The 18,447-nt window shown below is 38.9% G+C and overlaps 1 protein-coding gene across 1 annotated transcript; it reads left to right on the top strand.

The window, feature by feature from the left end:
• The first annotated feature begins 1,927 nt into the window (after window positions 1-1,927).
• cabp5b (calcium binding protein 5b) lies at window positions 1,928-17,436 on the top strand. The gene is made up of 6 exons (XM_057817988.1): window positions 1,928-2,310; window positions 7,008-7,035; window positions 7,116-7,259; window positions 16,138-16,247; window positions 16,351-16,498; window positions 16,576-17,436. Exons 1-6 carry the CDS (start codon window positions 2,260-2,262, stop codon window positions 16,602-16,604), a joined length of 510 nt encoding a protein of 169 aa, XP_057673971.1. The 5' UTR covers window positions 1,928-2,259; the 3' UTR covers window positions 16,605-17,436.
• Window positions 17,437-18,447: the final 1,011 nt, after the last annotated feature.

Below are 18,447 nucleotides of genomic sequence, written 5' to 3' on the forward strand. Positions count from 1 at the left end.
TATATATATAAAAAAAAGAAATGAGTTTGCAGACACACAGAGGAGAGGATTCAAAAGGATCTCATTTGTGTTGCCTTTGTGTGGATAAATAAAAGTGTCTTTCGTAACGAATCGCAAGCGCCACAGCGGAGGAGAAGAAGAAAAAGCGGGCGGTGCCACTGCTTCATGTGAGTGTGACAAGCAAATGCACGATACAGAGAGCCTGCTCTCGGTTTTATCCCTTTTTTTTTTTTTTTTTTTTTTTTAATTTTTTTTTTTTTTTAATTATAATTCATCAGTCCGGCGCGGGGTGGCCCGACCCGACCCGAACGTGAATGCTTAACATTTTGGGCCCAACCCGTTCGGGTTCGGGCACAAGATCTAACCTCTAAGAGATAGGACATAACATAACAATGGCTGAAGCGGAGAAAGGGAGCAAGGAAGATTCTTGATGCACCTAAGACATTGAAAGCTGACATCTGGAGACATTTTGGCTTCTATGAGGTTGGTGGGAAACTTGACCAGAGTTATGCAGTGTGTAAAAAATGAAACATGACAATAATAATACAAATGGGGAAACCAAATCCATTGCATCACCGGAATTGCGCAGGGAAGATTTTTGAATGTACTTATATATTTTGAAATGCGCTGAATCGATTCGGCTTGTTGCCCGCATCAAATTGAATCGTCCATGCCCCGCATCGGGATGCATCGCCGCATCGATTATTGTTGAGACCACTACTGGACGCAGTGCTCGACGCCAGTTTGAAGCTACCCGCCACGGCTTGCTGGTTTCCACCAGAGGCTGGAACTCTATGCGGCATCAAAAGTCGGACAGACCCCCTCGAAACAGTCTTCTGGGTTGCCTGCGCCTCAACATTCGTATGATCAACATTTATTCAATGTTGATGAGCTGAAGATCCTCATTCAAGCGTTCCATCTTGCCCTGTTTATTTGTTTTTTTCCCTGTTTAACTAGACAAGAGGAAGTCAACAAGCATGTCCCAAAACCGTACAAACATAACACCACACCCCTCTAGTAGCTTGGCGGTGAATTACAAAGCAACGGGTTCCCTCACTGCAGAACTATCTAATGCTCATTTACGCCGTAGTCACTTCGCCTTCACCGCAAGGCAGGAGCATAACTCAGGCTCAAGAGTGTAACGGTATTTGTATTTGTCTTGACGCCGGCTCTACGCAGGGGTAAAAGGGGGAGTGCTCCCTCAAATAAATGTCTTGTCCCCTCAAATCAAAATTTTAGAAGTTGAGAAAGCACATTTTTAATATACTTACAAAATTAATACATTACAAATTGACAGACTGTAGTAGTGGGAAAAAAATCCGCCGATAAGGGGACACGAAGATGATATAGTGTACAGTGTATCACAAAAGTGAGTACACCCCTAGCATTTCTGCATATATTTAAGTATATCTTTTCATGGGACAACACTGACAAAATGACACTTTGACACAATGAAAAGTAGTCTGTGTGCAGCTTATATAATAGAGTTAATTTATTTTCCCCTCAAAATAACTCAAACTATAGCCATTAATATCTAAACCCCTGGCAACAAAAGTAATTACACCCCTTAGAAACTACGTACATCCCTAAATGTCAAAATTGAGTACTGCTTGTCATTTTTCCTCCAAAATGTCATGTAACTCATTACAGGAGTGCTGTCAGCATTGCTGCAGAGGTTGAAGAGGTGGGGGGTCAGCCTGTTAGTGCTCAGACCATTCTCTACATCTAATTGATGTGCATGGCGGTCACCCCAGGAGGAAGCCTCTTCTGAAGACGGTACACAAGAAAGCCTGCAAACAGTTTGCTGAAGACATGTCAACAAAGCACATGGATTACTTGAACTATGTCCTATGGTCTGATGAGATGGGCGGGCTTTCTTGTGTACCGTCTTCAGAAGAGGCTTTGTGGACATAGAAAACAAATTAAATACTTCTTGCAAATAGTATGTGACAAGACAACCAAACACAAGGTCATCATTTACCATCAGTGGAACGTGTATTCATTCGAAAAATCCTGATAAGCAGATGTGTGAATGTGCGTGGTGTATAAAATAGTGCATCGTAGATCCATGTTTCTATTCCACACCAAAGCTTCAGAGATAATCCATGAGAGACCTCATCCCTCCTCTCTGACATCCACAGATCACCAGTGATCACATTTTACCCTCACTCTCCATAAAGACAGCATACATTCATACCTCTATCCATACATACATGCGATAGTACATTTTATAAATACTTAATAACAAAAGTGGATAGCATGAGTCTGAAACAAGCCTGCATCTTTCTAAAAGGAGGGAAACGGAGGCAAGTAAGTGATGCGCTTATTCACTTTGTACTCTCGTTCTCAAACTATGAAGGAGGAGTCAGTAGCATGAACTAAAATGTATTTGTGAAATGAGCATTATTTTCTTTGGCCAGATGGGGAACTTTTGTTCAATATTGGTTATATACATTTATTTGTAGAGGTAGCTTTGTAGTAAGTGTAAATGAAAAGGAGGGCGGGGGGGGGGGGGGGCGTCAAACCATATTCCATTATTAGTGTTGTCAAAAGTATCAAAAAGTATCAAAGTATCGATACTGAAATGTTCCAGATACGATGTTTGAATGCAAAAGTATTTGTTTTTGGACTAGCACAGGTATTAGAGTAAATTTGATTTTGTACTACTCTTGATAGTAATGGAGGATATTTTTGCTTTTAACTTGTTAACTCATTGGCTATCATTGATGGTGTTAAGCGTCCAATCTACTCAGACTGGGAGGGCTCTCAGCGATCCTTCTATTCATTGTAGATTAGATGCAGCCAGGGGTGAAAGTGGCTAGAATTTCTTGCTGGAACTCCATGACATAAAGGTCGCCACGGAGCCAGAGTTTATTTATTTATTCATATTTGGAGGTCTAACCTCTTCAAACCACAGAAATGCAAAGAAAACTGCTTTTGGCAGTTGTACCTATAACACACAACAAAACACAACAGTTTTTACACATGCATTACAAAGCGTACCTAACTGATTTTCATTCATAATTGTATTTTTTTCAATGATATGCAAAATAACAGTTAACAAAAACACCATACAGTAGCACCAACCTCCACCTCCTCATTTTTCTATTCCCTCATTTCCTCACATTTGTATGCAAAACCTCAATTTCAACTAAGAATATAGGATGTTCCGTGCATTAAAATGGAAGATAATGTAAGCATCGACATATACAGTATATGTCATTTAAAAAAAAAAAAAAAAAAAAAACATAATTAACAAAATAAGTACAAATGGCTTACATTATGCACAGTGAAATGGAATAAATTTTCAAGATAAGACAAACATTCACTTTCCTATATTATAAGGAAATAAATAGCATAACACAGGTAAATGAACAAAAATAAGTCCAAAATGCACACTAACTATATTGCCAAACGTATTACATTTGAGACAAGCATTTCTGGACCTCATTGCAGTCGGAAAAAAAAAAAAAAATTTCAAACCTTATTGTGTTCAATCTTACTTTAGTTATTTGTTTTACCACATGAACTGCATGTAATGCTTAATGTATCCTTTATGATGCAAATTAGAAAACATACTGTATATACAAATTAATGTACAAAAATAGTTTAAAAAAAAAAAAAAATTATGTTTAAGGACCATACAAAGCTTTCAAAAATCTAAATTTTCTGTTCATTATTTCTGGGGTCAGGCATTATAACATGGAAGGTGTTCTGAACATCCCCAACAAATATAAAATAAAATAAAATAAGCTGCTCAACTCTTTCTTTTCTCTTAAAGATCTGATCAATTTTCCATTTCGTTGCACGTTTTTATTGCATTAATTCAACAAGCTTGTTTTTTGTTGTTGTTATTGTTGTTGTCCCAGAAAACATATTCATTGAACCAATCAGAGCTAACTATCCATACTGATCACATGTCAGCCAATTGAACAGACACTGCAGTCGTACTGTACATCAATGCGAGTCGACTGTTTCGTCGGACTCAGATACACATGCTGGAAGAACTCCATGGAATAAATAAAAAATAAATATCGGTGGTGTTGTTAACACTTGTGTATGTAAATCTGACGTTAGTAGAGATGCATGTGTGGCAGCCTAACAGTTTTGTTTTAACATTGAGGTTTGACAGTTGCCGTCATTTTTTGGGGATCAAATCACCGTTCCGCCCCCGAATTTTATACCTGGGCGGCGTTCCAGACCTTTCCGGCCCACTATCGCCCGTGGCTGCAGCTTCCTGGTTGATTTTTTTTAAAAAGATGTGTAAATATGATATTACAGTGGTCCAATTTTTTATAAATGAATGCATGGATGAAGAAGACTTCTTAACCCCTTCAGACCCGCATTTTTTCTGCTGGGCAAAAAAAAAAAAAAATCAGCAATTTTTTGGTCTGGTATGTTTCATGCATTCATTGGTGATTTTTAATGTTAATGTGTTTTTAATGACAAATGAGCACTTAATGTTATCCTTTTTTAAGTAGCATTTGGTCAGCCCAGGGCCCAAAATAGCAAAGAGGGTGTGCCAAACCTCATGATGTTATTTAAAAGGGTAAAGTTTCATCCAATCATCTCCCAGAATTGGCAATAGCAACTAAATTCAGTGTATTTATTGGTTTAGAGACGCAAACCCGTCATGTCCTTCAGCTGCATGCCTAGGTCTGAAGGGGTTAAATCATTGGCTGCTATTGACGGCGGTAGACATCATCCAATCCATTTTAAGTGGGAGGGTTGCCCTCCCGGTTCAAATGGATTGGATGTCTATCAGTGATAAACTTATTTAGTTTTTAAGAGCCACATGATTGGATGCCTATCATTGTCAATGTGTTTTTGTTTTTTAATCATGTAGTATCGAAAATGATATTCTGTATTTGAGTATTGATATCGACTTTAATACTGACAATTGTTATTAATATATATATATATTTTTTGCTTTTTTTACATCCATTTTGTACATTCAAAAAAATATAAGGTTTTGTGTATGTTGTGAAGTTCAATAATTGCCCTGCACTACCCTCCCCACACAATCCTATCATGGTGCTGGGTAATGGCTGCCAGTCGGGGACCTGGCAGCCACAGTAATAGGGTGGTAGGTGGGTCCCAGACTTTTTCTCCATGGCTAGACTTCCGGGGCGTGGCCTTCCCTCTGCCTGGGCTGCCGGCCGCGTGAGTGGGGGGAGGTTGGGGCTGTGGTCTCGCGTTGCCCCGCTGCAGCTCCTTGCGTTCTCCTGCTTCAGCCTTCCCCTCTCTTCTCTGCCCGGGTATCCACCCTGTGCTCCGGTGCGGGTCGCTGGCTGGATGCCGGTGTGTGGGCTAGATGTCGCCTGCTTCGGTGGGGGCCCTGCCCTGCCCTAGGCTTGGTGGGTTGCTGGGGGTCCCGCGATGTGCCGGGCCAGTTGGGAGACTGCGGCTGTGGCTCGTGGGCCGGGTGGGCGGACGGGGAAGGGCATGGGGGTTGGTGTCCCCTTTTCCAATCCCTGAAGGCTGGTTGATGGGGGCACGGGTGGCCCAAGGGCCACGCTGGATCCCACTGGGGGGTGACGATGACTCCTTTGCTGGGCTGCGGGAGGAGGGCTGCGCTGGCTCACCCCCCCAAACGCCCCCCGGGTTGTCTGGGGGGGATGTGGCCCTGGGGCGGCGTAGGGTGGGTTGCCAACGGGCTCACACTCACAAGGGATTCACACGATTACTGTGTTCTAGCCCACAGGGCTGATTTGTGTACACTCCAACCCTCCCAATCACTTATCTACTAGACCCCCCCCCCCTCTCTCTTTCTCTGGTTAAAAGGCCCCCCACATGGTGTCAACTGGAAATACATCTAGCTGACGATAACACCAACATATTCATAGTTAGTGTAGGTGTTTAGTGTGTTTCTTCTGTTTCTCGCTCCTTCTTTTCTTCTGTTCCCCCATAACCCCTTCCTGTTCGCTACATTGTCTTAATAAATGAGATATGTTGAATGATCACAATGGGAGTAGGTCATACTCCAATGTGAAACATTAAAACTGTTCAGACCATCGACACTCATACTTCCATAATCCGTGTCAAACAGCTGAACAGGACAGGTTTAAAAAAATATTAATAATAAATTTACTAATTGCATATTGATCCAATGTATTGTAGTGTATTGAAATACACAGAATATAGTAAAACAATATTAATGAAAATAAAAAATGTATTTTTCGTCAGAGTACTAGCTATTCACAATTGGTCTCCTTGAAATGAAGATTTACTTAAGATGCAGTTAATTTGTGAATTTTTCATCTAAATTAAGAAGCACCTATACTGTATACAGTGGTGCCGCTACTTACGAACGTCTTTACATACATCATTTTCAGGTTAAGACATGCCTCAATGGCAATATATTGCCTCTTGTTATGAAAGAAATTTCAGGGTACGATGGGCAAAAATACAGTATGGCTGGTACTCGCAGCTCGCAGCGTTTACTGAACGTAACATACTTTTAGCTGCTCTGCCATTGTTGTTGAAATTACGTAGCATTCCTGGCATCCAGTTGGCTAAGAGGAACCTCCACTGTATGTGTATGTTTTGATGCATTTTAATGTATTATAAAAGATTTATGTCTGAATTATGGGAATCTTGGAATGGTTTAGGGCATTTACATGGAAAACGCGTCCCTACTTACAGAAGTTTCAAGTTACGAAACTACTTCCAGAACCAATTAATTTCGTAATTAGAGGTACCACTGTACTTGCATATATACGTCAAAATGTTTGGAAACAAAAACACCCGTTGTAAACACAGGATCAAGACAACAACAACTTTTCCGGCTGACAAACAACTTTTAGAATAGGCAAATCTCGGATTAACCGATGAGAACCGCTTTCGAACTATTTCCAAAAAACATGTTATATTATTCTATTAAATATTAGGAGCATTTCATGAATAATTAAAGTGCAAATCTTACATATTGCTCCTGTAATATGCTGTACAAATCATAACATGTATGTAAAACATTGCTTCTTGTATCCATCTCCACTGTTTTGCAGAGAGCTCTTACTCACGATGAGGTCGAAGGTAATTCTTTAATTTTACCGACTTGCGTAAATGTTTTGATTACCGGGCAAGTTTTAACCACTCTCTCTAATGCCCTCCAGAGTTGCGTGTGGCTTTTGTGGAGTTTGACAAAGACAAAGATGGCTTCATCTCTTGTAAAGATTTGGGCAACCTGATGAGGACAATGGGTTACATGCCAACTGAAATGGAGCTGATAGAACTTAGCCAAAACATCAACATGAACTGTAAGTCATTGATGGGAATTCCCATATTGTGTCTACTGTAATGGCTGTGAATGCTCATATTTCAGTGTCAATGACGGCGCTAGAGGTCCAATCTGTTTTGACTGGGAGGCTGAATGAATGTACGTTGGCTTCAATGGCAGCCAATGAGTTAACGAGGAAGTGACCTGAAATTAGCCCATTATGAATAGGAAGTAACTGAAAATCTCCAGAAAGCAAAAATTGCATCTTCTAGTACAGTGTTTTTCAACCAGGCACCTACCTTAGCCATATATGAGTCTCAATGAGCAGTGGCATCAAAAAAATTCAAAGTCGTTCCCTTATAAAATCCCGATTAATTATTTTCTATATAACACAACCTAAAATGGCTATAAATTTCTCAGATTTTACACTAGATGCACAAAAATCACCAAATGCAGAGATAATCACCTATATTTTCAGGATCAATAGCAATATTTAACATATATAAATTTTTGACCAAAATAGCAACTTCATTTTTTTGATTGTTTACTGCAAATTTTCAACAGAAAATAAATCACTCAATTTAACCCTTTAACATCAAACGTGTCGGCAGCGACGCGTTTACACATATCGTCTTTGAAGCTTCGTCACGCTGTAATTACGTCACCCACGTGCCGCTGGTTGGTCTCGTTTGAAAGTGCGGAAGTTAATGTCCACACCAGATTTTATTCGAAGTCAATCGGCCAAGAAAAATGGGAGATAATGTCATTTGAGTTTTATAGCACTCATAAATATGCATTAAAACACTGCATGTACCATGTATCCATCTCCATGTTTCCATCATTTCTTGTCCTTTTTCAAAACCGAAAGCAGCACAAAAGACTACATATCCCAAGAGCCGTTGTGATGTCAAGAAGACGAACCGAATGTGATCATTTTTAATAAATTTCCGAGCGAGGCGCCAACTATTGAAAGGGAGGCATGCGAAGCAAGCAACGGCCGGTTGGTTTGAGCGAGCGACGTTGAAACGTGCAGAATGAATCTAAAACTACATTTAGCGCAAGTTAATGCATTATTTCATTAACTCAAGGAAGAAGGTGAGCCGTATTTGTCGTTGTTTTCTTGGGATGAGATGGCGTCCAGGTGAGTAGAAGTGACAGCAGCGCGCAAAGCCACAAACGGCGAAAGAGTAGGCTTTGTGACGTTGTGTGTGACGCAGCTCCGTGACCTGTTCAAGAAGCTTTATTGAGTGCGCAAAAAAAAAAAAAACTTTATTGTGTCGCATGCCTGAAAAATTTGAATTGAACTGAACTACTTGTCAATATTTCTTAAAATACTTTTTTCCAAAATTATATTTTTTTCTTCACTATAATCTTTTCAATTTTTATGTAGATGTGTGTTCGAGAAGCTTAATTGCATGTACGTATATACTTTTGATAAGGTGATGGGTACAACACCTAACTTCACAAAGAGATATCCTCCAAACCTTTTTTTGTGTTAGATGATACATATAATTTTTTCTCTCTCGCTATTTTGCACAGTATATAACCTGTTTTGACCATAGTATGTGGAAAGGCCAAAAACGCCTATGACCATACCTGCTGTTTGTGTTGAATTGTCAAACATAAAACTATTCAATCTTGTTTTTTTCTATTGAATGTTTGTCCTAACAAGTTGAATAAATATTATCAAGCTTCAAAACGGTTGGTCGAGCATGTTTGGTTGCCAATGGCACATGAACATTACAAATTTTGAAAAAAGATTTCGGGAATTTTTTGTCTTTTTGGGTCCAAAATGTGGATTATAATTGGTCAGTGAAGAAAACAACAGTTTAGACATGAAGTTCAAGGTGTCCTGAAAAAAGGGACCCAACTTGGCCATTGTAAACAATTTTTTCTTTGAAATATAAAGGCAACATCAAATGCATGCAAATTCGGCCAAAATAGATACTTGAGGAAAATCATAAATCAATCGTAAATAACATGTAAATAGATCATTAATAAATCCTATATACAATCACAACTTATTATAGAATAAACTAGTGATGATGTCTATGCTATTGATTAGTTCGAGTAATCGGATTGCAAACATTTTATGCGTTGCAGAATACATTTTAGGAGATTTAAGAGTTTATGCTTGCAACAACATTTAATTTATTATTATTATTATTATTTTTACAAAGCTTATAACAAATCTTTCAAACACACATTCCCACAAAAAAAAAAATGCTAAATATAATTCAAAACTAAATATCAAATGCATAAACAAACATACTAGCTCAAACATAAACTTACCTTATGTTGGTTTTAACAGGGGGCAACTGGATTCAGTCATATTAAATGTATTGTCATGTTCACCACTGCCACTAGAGAGCAGTATATCCACACAAATCTTTAAAACTAAATGCAAACACTTAAAAAACAAACCATTACAACGCCACTCTAATTAAATGAATCCTCGAAGCAGTGAAATTTGATTCAAAGCTTTTTTTTCCAAATCGAATTACTCGCGTTAAACGATTAATCATTGCACCACGAGACCATTTACGCTCAGAGAGCCTCTGGAGTAAGGCAATAAGCAAAGCTATCTTTCATTGGGATTCACGCTACGATGTAAAAAAGAACTGAATATAGCCTGATTAACTTTCAAAGTGGATGCAGTCATACCAGAGGTGGGTAGTAATGCGTTTGAGAAAAATTTACTTGTAAGGGTAGTTTTACTTGGCCATACTTTTTACTTGAGTAGATTTGTGAAGAAAAAACGCTACTCTTACTCCGCTACTTTGGGCTATGCAGGAGTCGTTACATTTTTCCTCTTTATTCTACATATTAGATTTTTTTTTTTTAATTCCACCAATGAGAACGTCGCAACAGTCACATGACTCCATTATACCAATCAGACGCAAGCTTGCCTATCTATGATCACGCCAGCCTGTTCAATCATGTAGTGTCTTTCAAGCATGGTAAAAAATGAAGTACTGTATTTGACAAAGAGCGCTGCGCTCAACGTGATTCGAAAGCGTAGATTTTAACCTCTCTCCTAGTCTTTATATGGCACCGATTGACCGCAGAAAACCCGAGATATTATCCTTTTAACTTCGTTATAGTAACCATGAAGGAACTACAGTATTCACTATTCAAACTAGGAACTATATCTCCACTAGAGGGCACTCATGCTCTTTGGATGAATAATGCTTAATTTCTGTCATTTTTTTTTTGTCTCGCCGGAATTCAGTGACTTTTGGTTATTGTACAGAATTATTGTAACAACAGTTCATATAGATAACTGTGCTGAGAAAAAAAAATACCATTGTTTAAAAAGAAAAAAAAAAATCAAACAAATTTGTAACCAGTTACTCACAATGTTACTCATTACTTGAGTATTCTTCTTATACTTACTCCGGTAAATATGGATCCAACACAGACGGGGGCTTGTAGAGTTTATTACAAAAAAGCTAAACTAAGGGAGCACGCCATAACACATGAGACAAAAATACAAAGAAAAACGAGGCACGAACCGGGTCGGCAAGATAACTAAGGGCGAGGTGACTAAGGCCAGAAAAGACAAAAAAACAAAAACAAAAAAAAACAAAGCAGCAAAGTCCAAATAAAACTAGGCCTGCAAGCAGGACTGAACGGGCCCTCGCAATCTAGCGCAACTCGGACGTCACGCTACTCGGACAGTGTGCAGGTCAGGGTGGTGGCAGATCGTCCTCTCTAATCATCTCATTAGAACCTCACATGCTCGAAAGTCGCCTCTTTACATTCACACACCTAAGAGATAAAAACCCCTATTGGAGAGAGTTCTACAAAAAAGGAGCAAATAAAGGGTCGTCACGGCAACAGACAGAGACATGTGGACATGGGCCGTAAAATAAGTATTTCAAAAGGTCTTGAAACTACAATGATCAACCTGAAAAGACCTGGGCATACATTAGAAAAATGAGTGACTTTCTATTGCCACTAATTGGCGCTGCAGGGTTGATGCAAATGACCCCTACAGGACCCTTCAGAGTATGACTCAACAAGCACGAGATGTTTGGCGCAGATATGTTGTAGAAGTTATGACTGTTCAAAACTTGTGGTGAGACGAAATGGCTTCAGTCATTTTCACTTCTCCTGTTGGACTCTTCTGCTTCAACCAAACCTCAGTATTTTTCATCAGGCACCTGAACACATGTCTTATGGCTCCCCTGATGCAGGTTTCAGGTGAATATATTTTTTTCCTTGGAGGAGGAGCCTGTTTAGTAAAAAAAGGCATTTCCTGTTCCCACTAGGGGGCGCTAGGCCTAATGGGTAATGTTTCAATGCACTCATGTTAAGGGTGGGATCCAGCACATACATGCCAGATATGAAAAAGATTGAACGTTGTGTCAAGGAGCTATTAGTCTTTTACTGAATTTGTCATTTTGCCGAAAAAATGGCCGACTTTGGCACCTTGCCCAGGTCAGACCCATGAATGAAAACGCACCATTTTGAAAATTGTAGATCTCCTATGTCTCCTGAATAGTCTCACCAATTTTGAAAATGATCCAACTAACTCCCTCTGTGACAAGGTCTCAAATGTGCACCCTGTTAATTGATAAAAAATTCACATTCGATCCAAAATACCCAATTTTCTGTTGGGTTTGGAATATGGGTTCAAGAGACTTTTTGGAGCAGTTTTGCAAAAGGTATCGACTCCCCAAATTTCATTGCTCTACGTTTAAAAAAACCTAATAGGAAACGCCGTTTTGAAAAATTAAAGGGGGCGCCACTGAGCCATTTTGTTACATTTTTTTGTAACGTCGCAAGATTACCAAAATCCACTCAAAGCCGCATGTATGTGCAAAATTTGGTGAGTTTTCGTGCATGTTCAGGCCTCCAAATGTAAACTATACTATAAATGGATAAAAATTTCACATTCGATCCAAAATACCCAATTTTCTGTTGGATTTGGAAAATGGGTGCAAGAGACTTTTTGGAACAGTTTTGCATAAGGTATGGACTCCCCAAATTTCATTGCTCTACGTTGAAAAAACTCAATAGGAAAGGCCTGTTTTAAAACTCCTTTCTGTCGCCACTAGTTGGCACTGTAGAGTTGATGCAAATGACCCTTACAAGACCCTTCAGGGTATGACTCTCAACAAGCACGGGAAGTTTGGCGCAGATATGTTGTATATCTGCTGAGTTATGATTGTTCAAAGTTTTTTGCGAGACAAATTGTTGACGGTCATTTTCACTTTCCTGTTTGGACCCCTCCGCTTCAACGAAACCTCAATATTTTTCATCAGGCACCTGATCACAGGTCTTAAGGCTCCCCTGATGCAGGTTTGAGGTCAACAGATTTTTTTCCCTTGGAGGAGGAACCTGTCTCGTTAAAAAAGGCATTTCCTGTTCTCACTAGGGGACGCTAGGTCTAATGGGTAATCTTTCAATGCACTCGTGTGAAGGGTGGCATACCGCACATACATGGTTGTGTCAAGGAATTATTAGTCATTTACTGAATTCGGTGTTTTGCCGAAAAAATGGCCGACTTTGGCACCACGCCCAGGTCAGACCCGTGAATGAAAACGCACTATTTTAGAAACTTAAGATCTCATATGTCTCCTGAACAGTCTCACCAATTTTGAAGATGATCCAACTAACTCCCTCGGCGAAAAGGTCTCAAATGTGCACCCTGTAAATCGATAAAAATTTCATATTCGATCCAAAATAACCGATTTCCTGTTGGGTTTGGAATATGGGTGCCAATGCTTTTTTGGAGCGGTTTTGGACAAGGTATAGACTCCCCGAATTTCATTGCTCTACGCTGACAGACCCTAATGTTATAGGCCAATTTTAAAATTTCAAGGGGGCGCCACTGAGCCATTTTGTTACATTTTTTGGCAATGTTGCAAAATTATCGAAATTTACAATTTTCCGCACGTATGTGCAAATTTTGGTGACTTTTCGTGCATGTTCAGGCCTCCAAATTGACCGTTTTTATTTGCCCTGAAAAAAAAAAAAAAAATCCTTTGCAAAACAATAGGGCCTTCGCACACTTAGTGCTCGGGCCCTAACTACTTTCAGGAAACAAAGCGTACTACGAAAAACACGTACTAGGCAGGAGACTTGAGAAGTCACACACAGCAGTAGGCAAACAACAATGCAATTGTCCGACACTCGAATAAGGTGGCTGGAGTCTTTAAATAATGAGCGCTCCTGATGCGGCACAGGTGTGTTGCACAGCTCCGCCCATCCAGCTGACTCGTGCTGGAATGAAAAGAAAAGAACTGAGAATGCACACAAACATGGCAACTCCAATACAAAAGCCACAGTGAGTGAGTAAAAATACAATTATATAATGTGTTTTTCTTTGTGTTTGTTTGATTCCTATTCAAAACCTGACTTTAAATTGTTAATGGTCTTCAGAAACATTTTTTTTTTTTTTTTTTGCCTTTTTTACTGAAAAAAAAGTTGTCGAGGCTCAAAAAAGGTTGAAAAACACTGTTCTAGTATATGGCAGAAAACACTAAGGTGACTTGATGTCCTGCTCAGAGACCCCTATTTGGCCAGATTTCAAAATTGTCTGATATGCATGCGTGATACATCATTGGAAAGCTTAAAAGCTCAATTTTCTGGGGGAAGAAAATTTTTGAACAGGAGGGCATTTAAAAAAAAAAAAAAAAATTTAGAAGCAAAACCCTGACTGGAGGTGAAAGCATGAGAGCAGAATTAAAGACGCCATGATTTTAACGAGATATTTTCGCGTACTTACCTCGATGTATCACCGAGTGACAAGACACAAACGTGAATGGCTACAGCTGGATTTTTGGGGGATTTCATGGGTGAAACATGGTAATATAACAAGGGTCGCGATGCAGAAATCGCAGATATCAAGGAGTGGTCGAGATGTTCTTTTTCATATATTTACCCTTTTAAATGTTTTTTTTTTCTTTTTTCCTTTGTTTATATTGATTATTTGTCATCTAACATATCGGGGAAAATGCAACACGAACAAAAAATACAATTAAGCGATAGTTATGAGGTAGATATCTGTGACATATTTACAGACACCATTTTTTTTTCATTGTGATGTAATTTGTTTAAGAGTTTAAATGAATGAATGAACAAGGGAATACATTTTTAAAGTCGTTTTTTTTTTTTTTTAATGAAATATTAAACATCAATTAATGATTCTAAGCTAAAATGACAGACATTTTGAATAATACATATAATGACTTACCTTCGTTTTATGGCTGGGTTGAAACAAAAGTGGTTGCACGACGTCTGTAAACGAAGGTTTCCAGGGTAAAACAGACAAATTGAAAATAGTTTGGGGGCTTAATGCACCATGAATCTGCTATAGCAGAGAATAGACATATTGCTCTATCAAACACAACAGTTCTTTTGGCTTAAAATACAGCAGTTTAATTTAAAGAGGGGTGCAAAAGCAGTAACTGCTTTTTCAGTCTTGTCTGTGTTTTCCGCCATATATATGAATTAAGCTTGAGAATGATAAACCGATACGACCGGATATCCGGTTTTACAGGTGAAAGATACAGCTGTATCAATAGTAAAGTTACCATTCAACAGTAATTAGCCATTAAATATTCAATGAACCGATAGTAGAGATAGAATTTGGCTATCGCGAGCACAAGGATCGGCTTCTAATGCCTACTTCAGTGCATTGCTTAATATGATAATAATTTAGCTTTTACCTCACATGCTGCAGTTGAGTCATTCACCACACAGCGCACTTAGATTGTGACCGCCGTCGTGGTTGCCTCAACTTCCCATTCATTTCGGCAGAACCGCCAGTAGTTGCCGTCACTACCCGATCGTCATGGGCGTGTCATAACAACGCGAGAGTTAACAAAAACACTGTAACGCACGCTCCGTAGCATTTTCTTCACAGCCCAAAACAAAACTCGTAGTGGCAAAGAAGCAACATGCTAAAACAATGGGCAGTTTGCGCACCACGCCAGCGACGTGCAGCTATTGATTTTCAACACACCCAGGAAAACAAAAGTCGGACTTTGACGTGACGAAGGCAGTCAGATCTGTTCGCATGGGACAGAGGTAGTGTGAAGTGTGAAGCGGTACAGAGATGGTGAGTTTTTAACCCTTAAAAATAACCCACTACAATGGTGGAAAGCGCGGCATATTGTTTCCACGAAACGCAGTCTACTTAAACATGAACATGTGGATCTGTTGATCTTCCTCAAAAAAAATCTGCCCATCAAAAAAGATATAGACAGTGATGAGGAATAAAAAAAAATGTGGAAGCACAGGCATAAGTGTATGACTTTTCTGTGTATAAGGTTAAAGTAACGATTATAGACCTGTGTGTCTAAAATGCCATGTTTTTATTCCCCCAGTTATACCAGTGGTAAAGCATAATTTATTATTTTTTTATGATAACACTAGCAGGTTTAATTCTTTTTTTCTAGAGCTGCAGCATATAATTAATATTTTTTGCTTGTAAGATGTTTACGTTGAAAGTTTGCACTTAAATTACTTACCTATTGTGTTCAAAACACCAGGAAATACATTAATTAAATTACTGCACTTTATTGTTGTCTGTCACTGAGTTTCATTTTATTATCAATCCCATCCAACGTAATGACGGTCATATAGTAAGCTTTATTATTTTTTTCATAAAAATTGAAATTTTGTTGTTTGATTTCATTTTTAATCTTTTTTATATGTTTAAAATACTGTATGAACACACACAAAAAATGTTTACTATCGTATCGTTTTCACTCTGTATCGAACCGTGTCGTTCTTAAACTGTATCGAATCGTATCGAATCGCTCGGCCTTAAGAATGTATCGTTTTTTAATCGAATCATAGGCTGTGTGTCTTGATACATATCGAAACGGCTTCAATTCCAGAGATTCCCAACCCTAATATGAATGTTTCTTTTCCTTTCATGTAATATCTTTCTGTCTGAACAGTGGGAGGACGTGTGGATTTTGAGGACTTTGTGCAATTGATGACTCCTAAGCTCCTGGCTGAAACTGCAGGCATGATTGGGCTAAAAGAACTTAAAGAAGCTTTCAGAGAGGTGAGTTCAGCCTTCGGTTTCTTTGGCACGTCTTGTCGGAGAATTTTGAATGTACTGTTTTTATCATGAAGCAATCGCTTGAGATTTTAATCATCTCTCCCAGTTTGATATCGACGGTGATGGTTCTATCACATCCGATGAGATGAAGCACGCCATCGTCAAATTATTAGGAGGACAAGCCAGTAAAAAAGAAATTGAAGCACTTTTACTGGAAGCTGACAAAAATGGAGATGGGACTGTTGATTTTGAGGGTAAGAACAAGACCACACGAAGAGTACAATGTAGAATCAGCAACAATATGTCTCTCATCAAAATTTCTTCTTCATAGAATTTGTGAAAATGATGTCCAAGAAGTAAAGACAACAGAGGATGATGCATTTGGAGTCTCTTTATGCGGAAGACAGCCTGTGTTACCTCATGAGTTATGAAAATTTTATTGGTAACAATTTAACTTTGAAAACAAAATGTACAGCACGTACTTGTAAATGGCCTAATATTGTGTACAGATTTTTGTTTGGTGTCACCCAGCCTTTCCTGAATTGTATTTTATTGTATTTTAATATCTTTAGAGATGTGCCGATCCGATCATGTGAACGGAAATCTGATCTGATCTTTTTTTAGAGGATCGGAATCTGATGAAAAAGATCGGGTTTTTAAACAAAAAAAAATACATTTTTGTTTTTCTGCTTCATGCTCGTACAGCCTCTCCCCCTCCCTCCTTTTCCTTCCACAATCAGTCGATAAGACACTGGGCTAGAGGCCAATCCGTAGAGGGCCTATTTTCAAAAACTTAAAATTCAAATATTTTCAAAGCCGCTAGCGACCTAAAACCAAAACAGCCACCTCCCTTACATACATGCATACATGAGTCTCCATGAGCAGCGACATAAAAACATTCAAAGTCGTTCCCTAATAAAATCCTGATTTTTTTTTTATTACAAGTATAACAAAACTTAAAATGGTTATAGAGTTCTCAAATTTTACGCTAGATGCACAAAAATCACCAAATGCACAGATAATCACCCATATTTTCAGGATCACTGGCAATGTTTGACATATCAGTAGTTAGTATCAGTTAGTTTTCAACAGCTAATAATTTTCACATCAGAAACTTAATACTTGAGGAAAGCATGCAGAATCCTTAGTTTTACTCAGCAAAAGCAAAATATGCATTTTTCGATATACAGTGCCTTGCAAAAGTATTCAGCCCCCTTGAACCTTGCAACCTTTCGCCACATATCAGGCTTCAAACATAAAGATATAAAATTTTAATTTTTTGTCAAGAATCAACAACAAGTGGGACACAATCGTGAAGTGGAACAAAATTTATTGGATAATTTAAACTTTTTTAACAAATAAAAAACTGAAAAGTGGGGCGTGCAATATTATTCGGCCCCCTTGCGTTAATACTTTGTAGCGCCACCTTTTGCTCCAATTACAGCTGCAAGTCGCTTGGGGTATGTTTCTATCAGTTTTGCACATCGAGAGACTGACATTCTTGCCCATTCTTCCTTGCAAAACAGCTCGAGCTCAGTGAGGTTGGATGGAGAGTGTTTGTGAACAGCAGTCTTCAGCTCTTTCCACAGATTCTCGATTGGATTCAGGTCTGGACTTTGACTTTGCCATTCTAACACCTGGATACGTTTATTTTTGAACCATTCCATTGTAGATTTGGCTTTATGTTTTGGATCATTGTCCTGTTGGAAGATAAATCTCCGTCCCAGTCTCAGGTCTTGTGCAGATACCAACAGGTTTTCTTCCAGAATGTTCCTGTATTTGGCTGCATCCATCTTCCCGTCAATTTTAACCATCTTCCCTGTCCCTGCTGAAGAAAAGCAGGCCCAAACCATGATGCTGCCACCACCATGTTTGACAGTGGGGATGGTGTGTTCAGGGTGATGAGCTGTGTTGCTTTTACGCCAAACATATCGTTTTGCATTGTGGCCAAAAAGTTCAATTTTGTTTTCATCTGACCAGAGCACCTTCTTCCACATGTTTGGTGTGTCTCCCAGGTGGCTTGTGGCAAACTTTAAACGAGACTTTTTATGGATATCTTTGAGAAATGGCTTTCTTCTTGCCACTCTTCCATAAAGTTCAGATTTGTGCAGTGTACGACTGATTGTTGTCCTATGCACAGTCTCTCCCACCTCAGCTGTAGATCTCTGCAGTTCATTCAGAGTGATCATGGGCCTCTTGGCTG

Source organism: Corythoichthys intestinalis, chromosome 16 (assembly GCF_030265065.1).
Source record: "Corythoichthys intestinalis isolate RoL2023-P3 chromosome 16, ASM3026506v1, whole genome shotgun sequence".
NCBI classification, from domain to species: Eukaryota; Metazoa; Chordata; class Actinopteri; order Syngnathiformes; family Syngnathidae; genus Corythoichthys; species Corythoichthys intestinalis.

What these genes read in the sequence shown, in the direction of transcription:
- cabp5b (XM_057817988.1), top strand. Translation starts at nt 2,260, where the DNA reads ATGAGTCTGAAACAAGCCTGCATCTTTCTAAAAGGAGGGAAACGGAGG. An exon ending in AAGGAGGGAAACGGAGGCAA is followed by an intron (nt 2,311 to 7,007) that starts GTAAGTGATGCG and finishes ACTGTTTTGCAG; the next exon opens with AGAGCTCTTACTCACGATGA. An exon ending in TACTCACGATGAGGTCGAAG is followed by an intron (nt 7,036 to 7,115) that starts GTAATTCTTTAA and finishes AATGCCCTCCAG; the next exon opens with AGTTGCGTGTGGCTTTTGTG.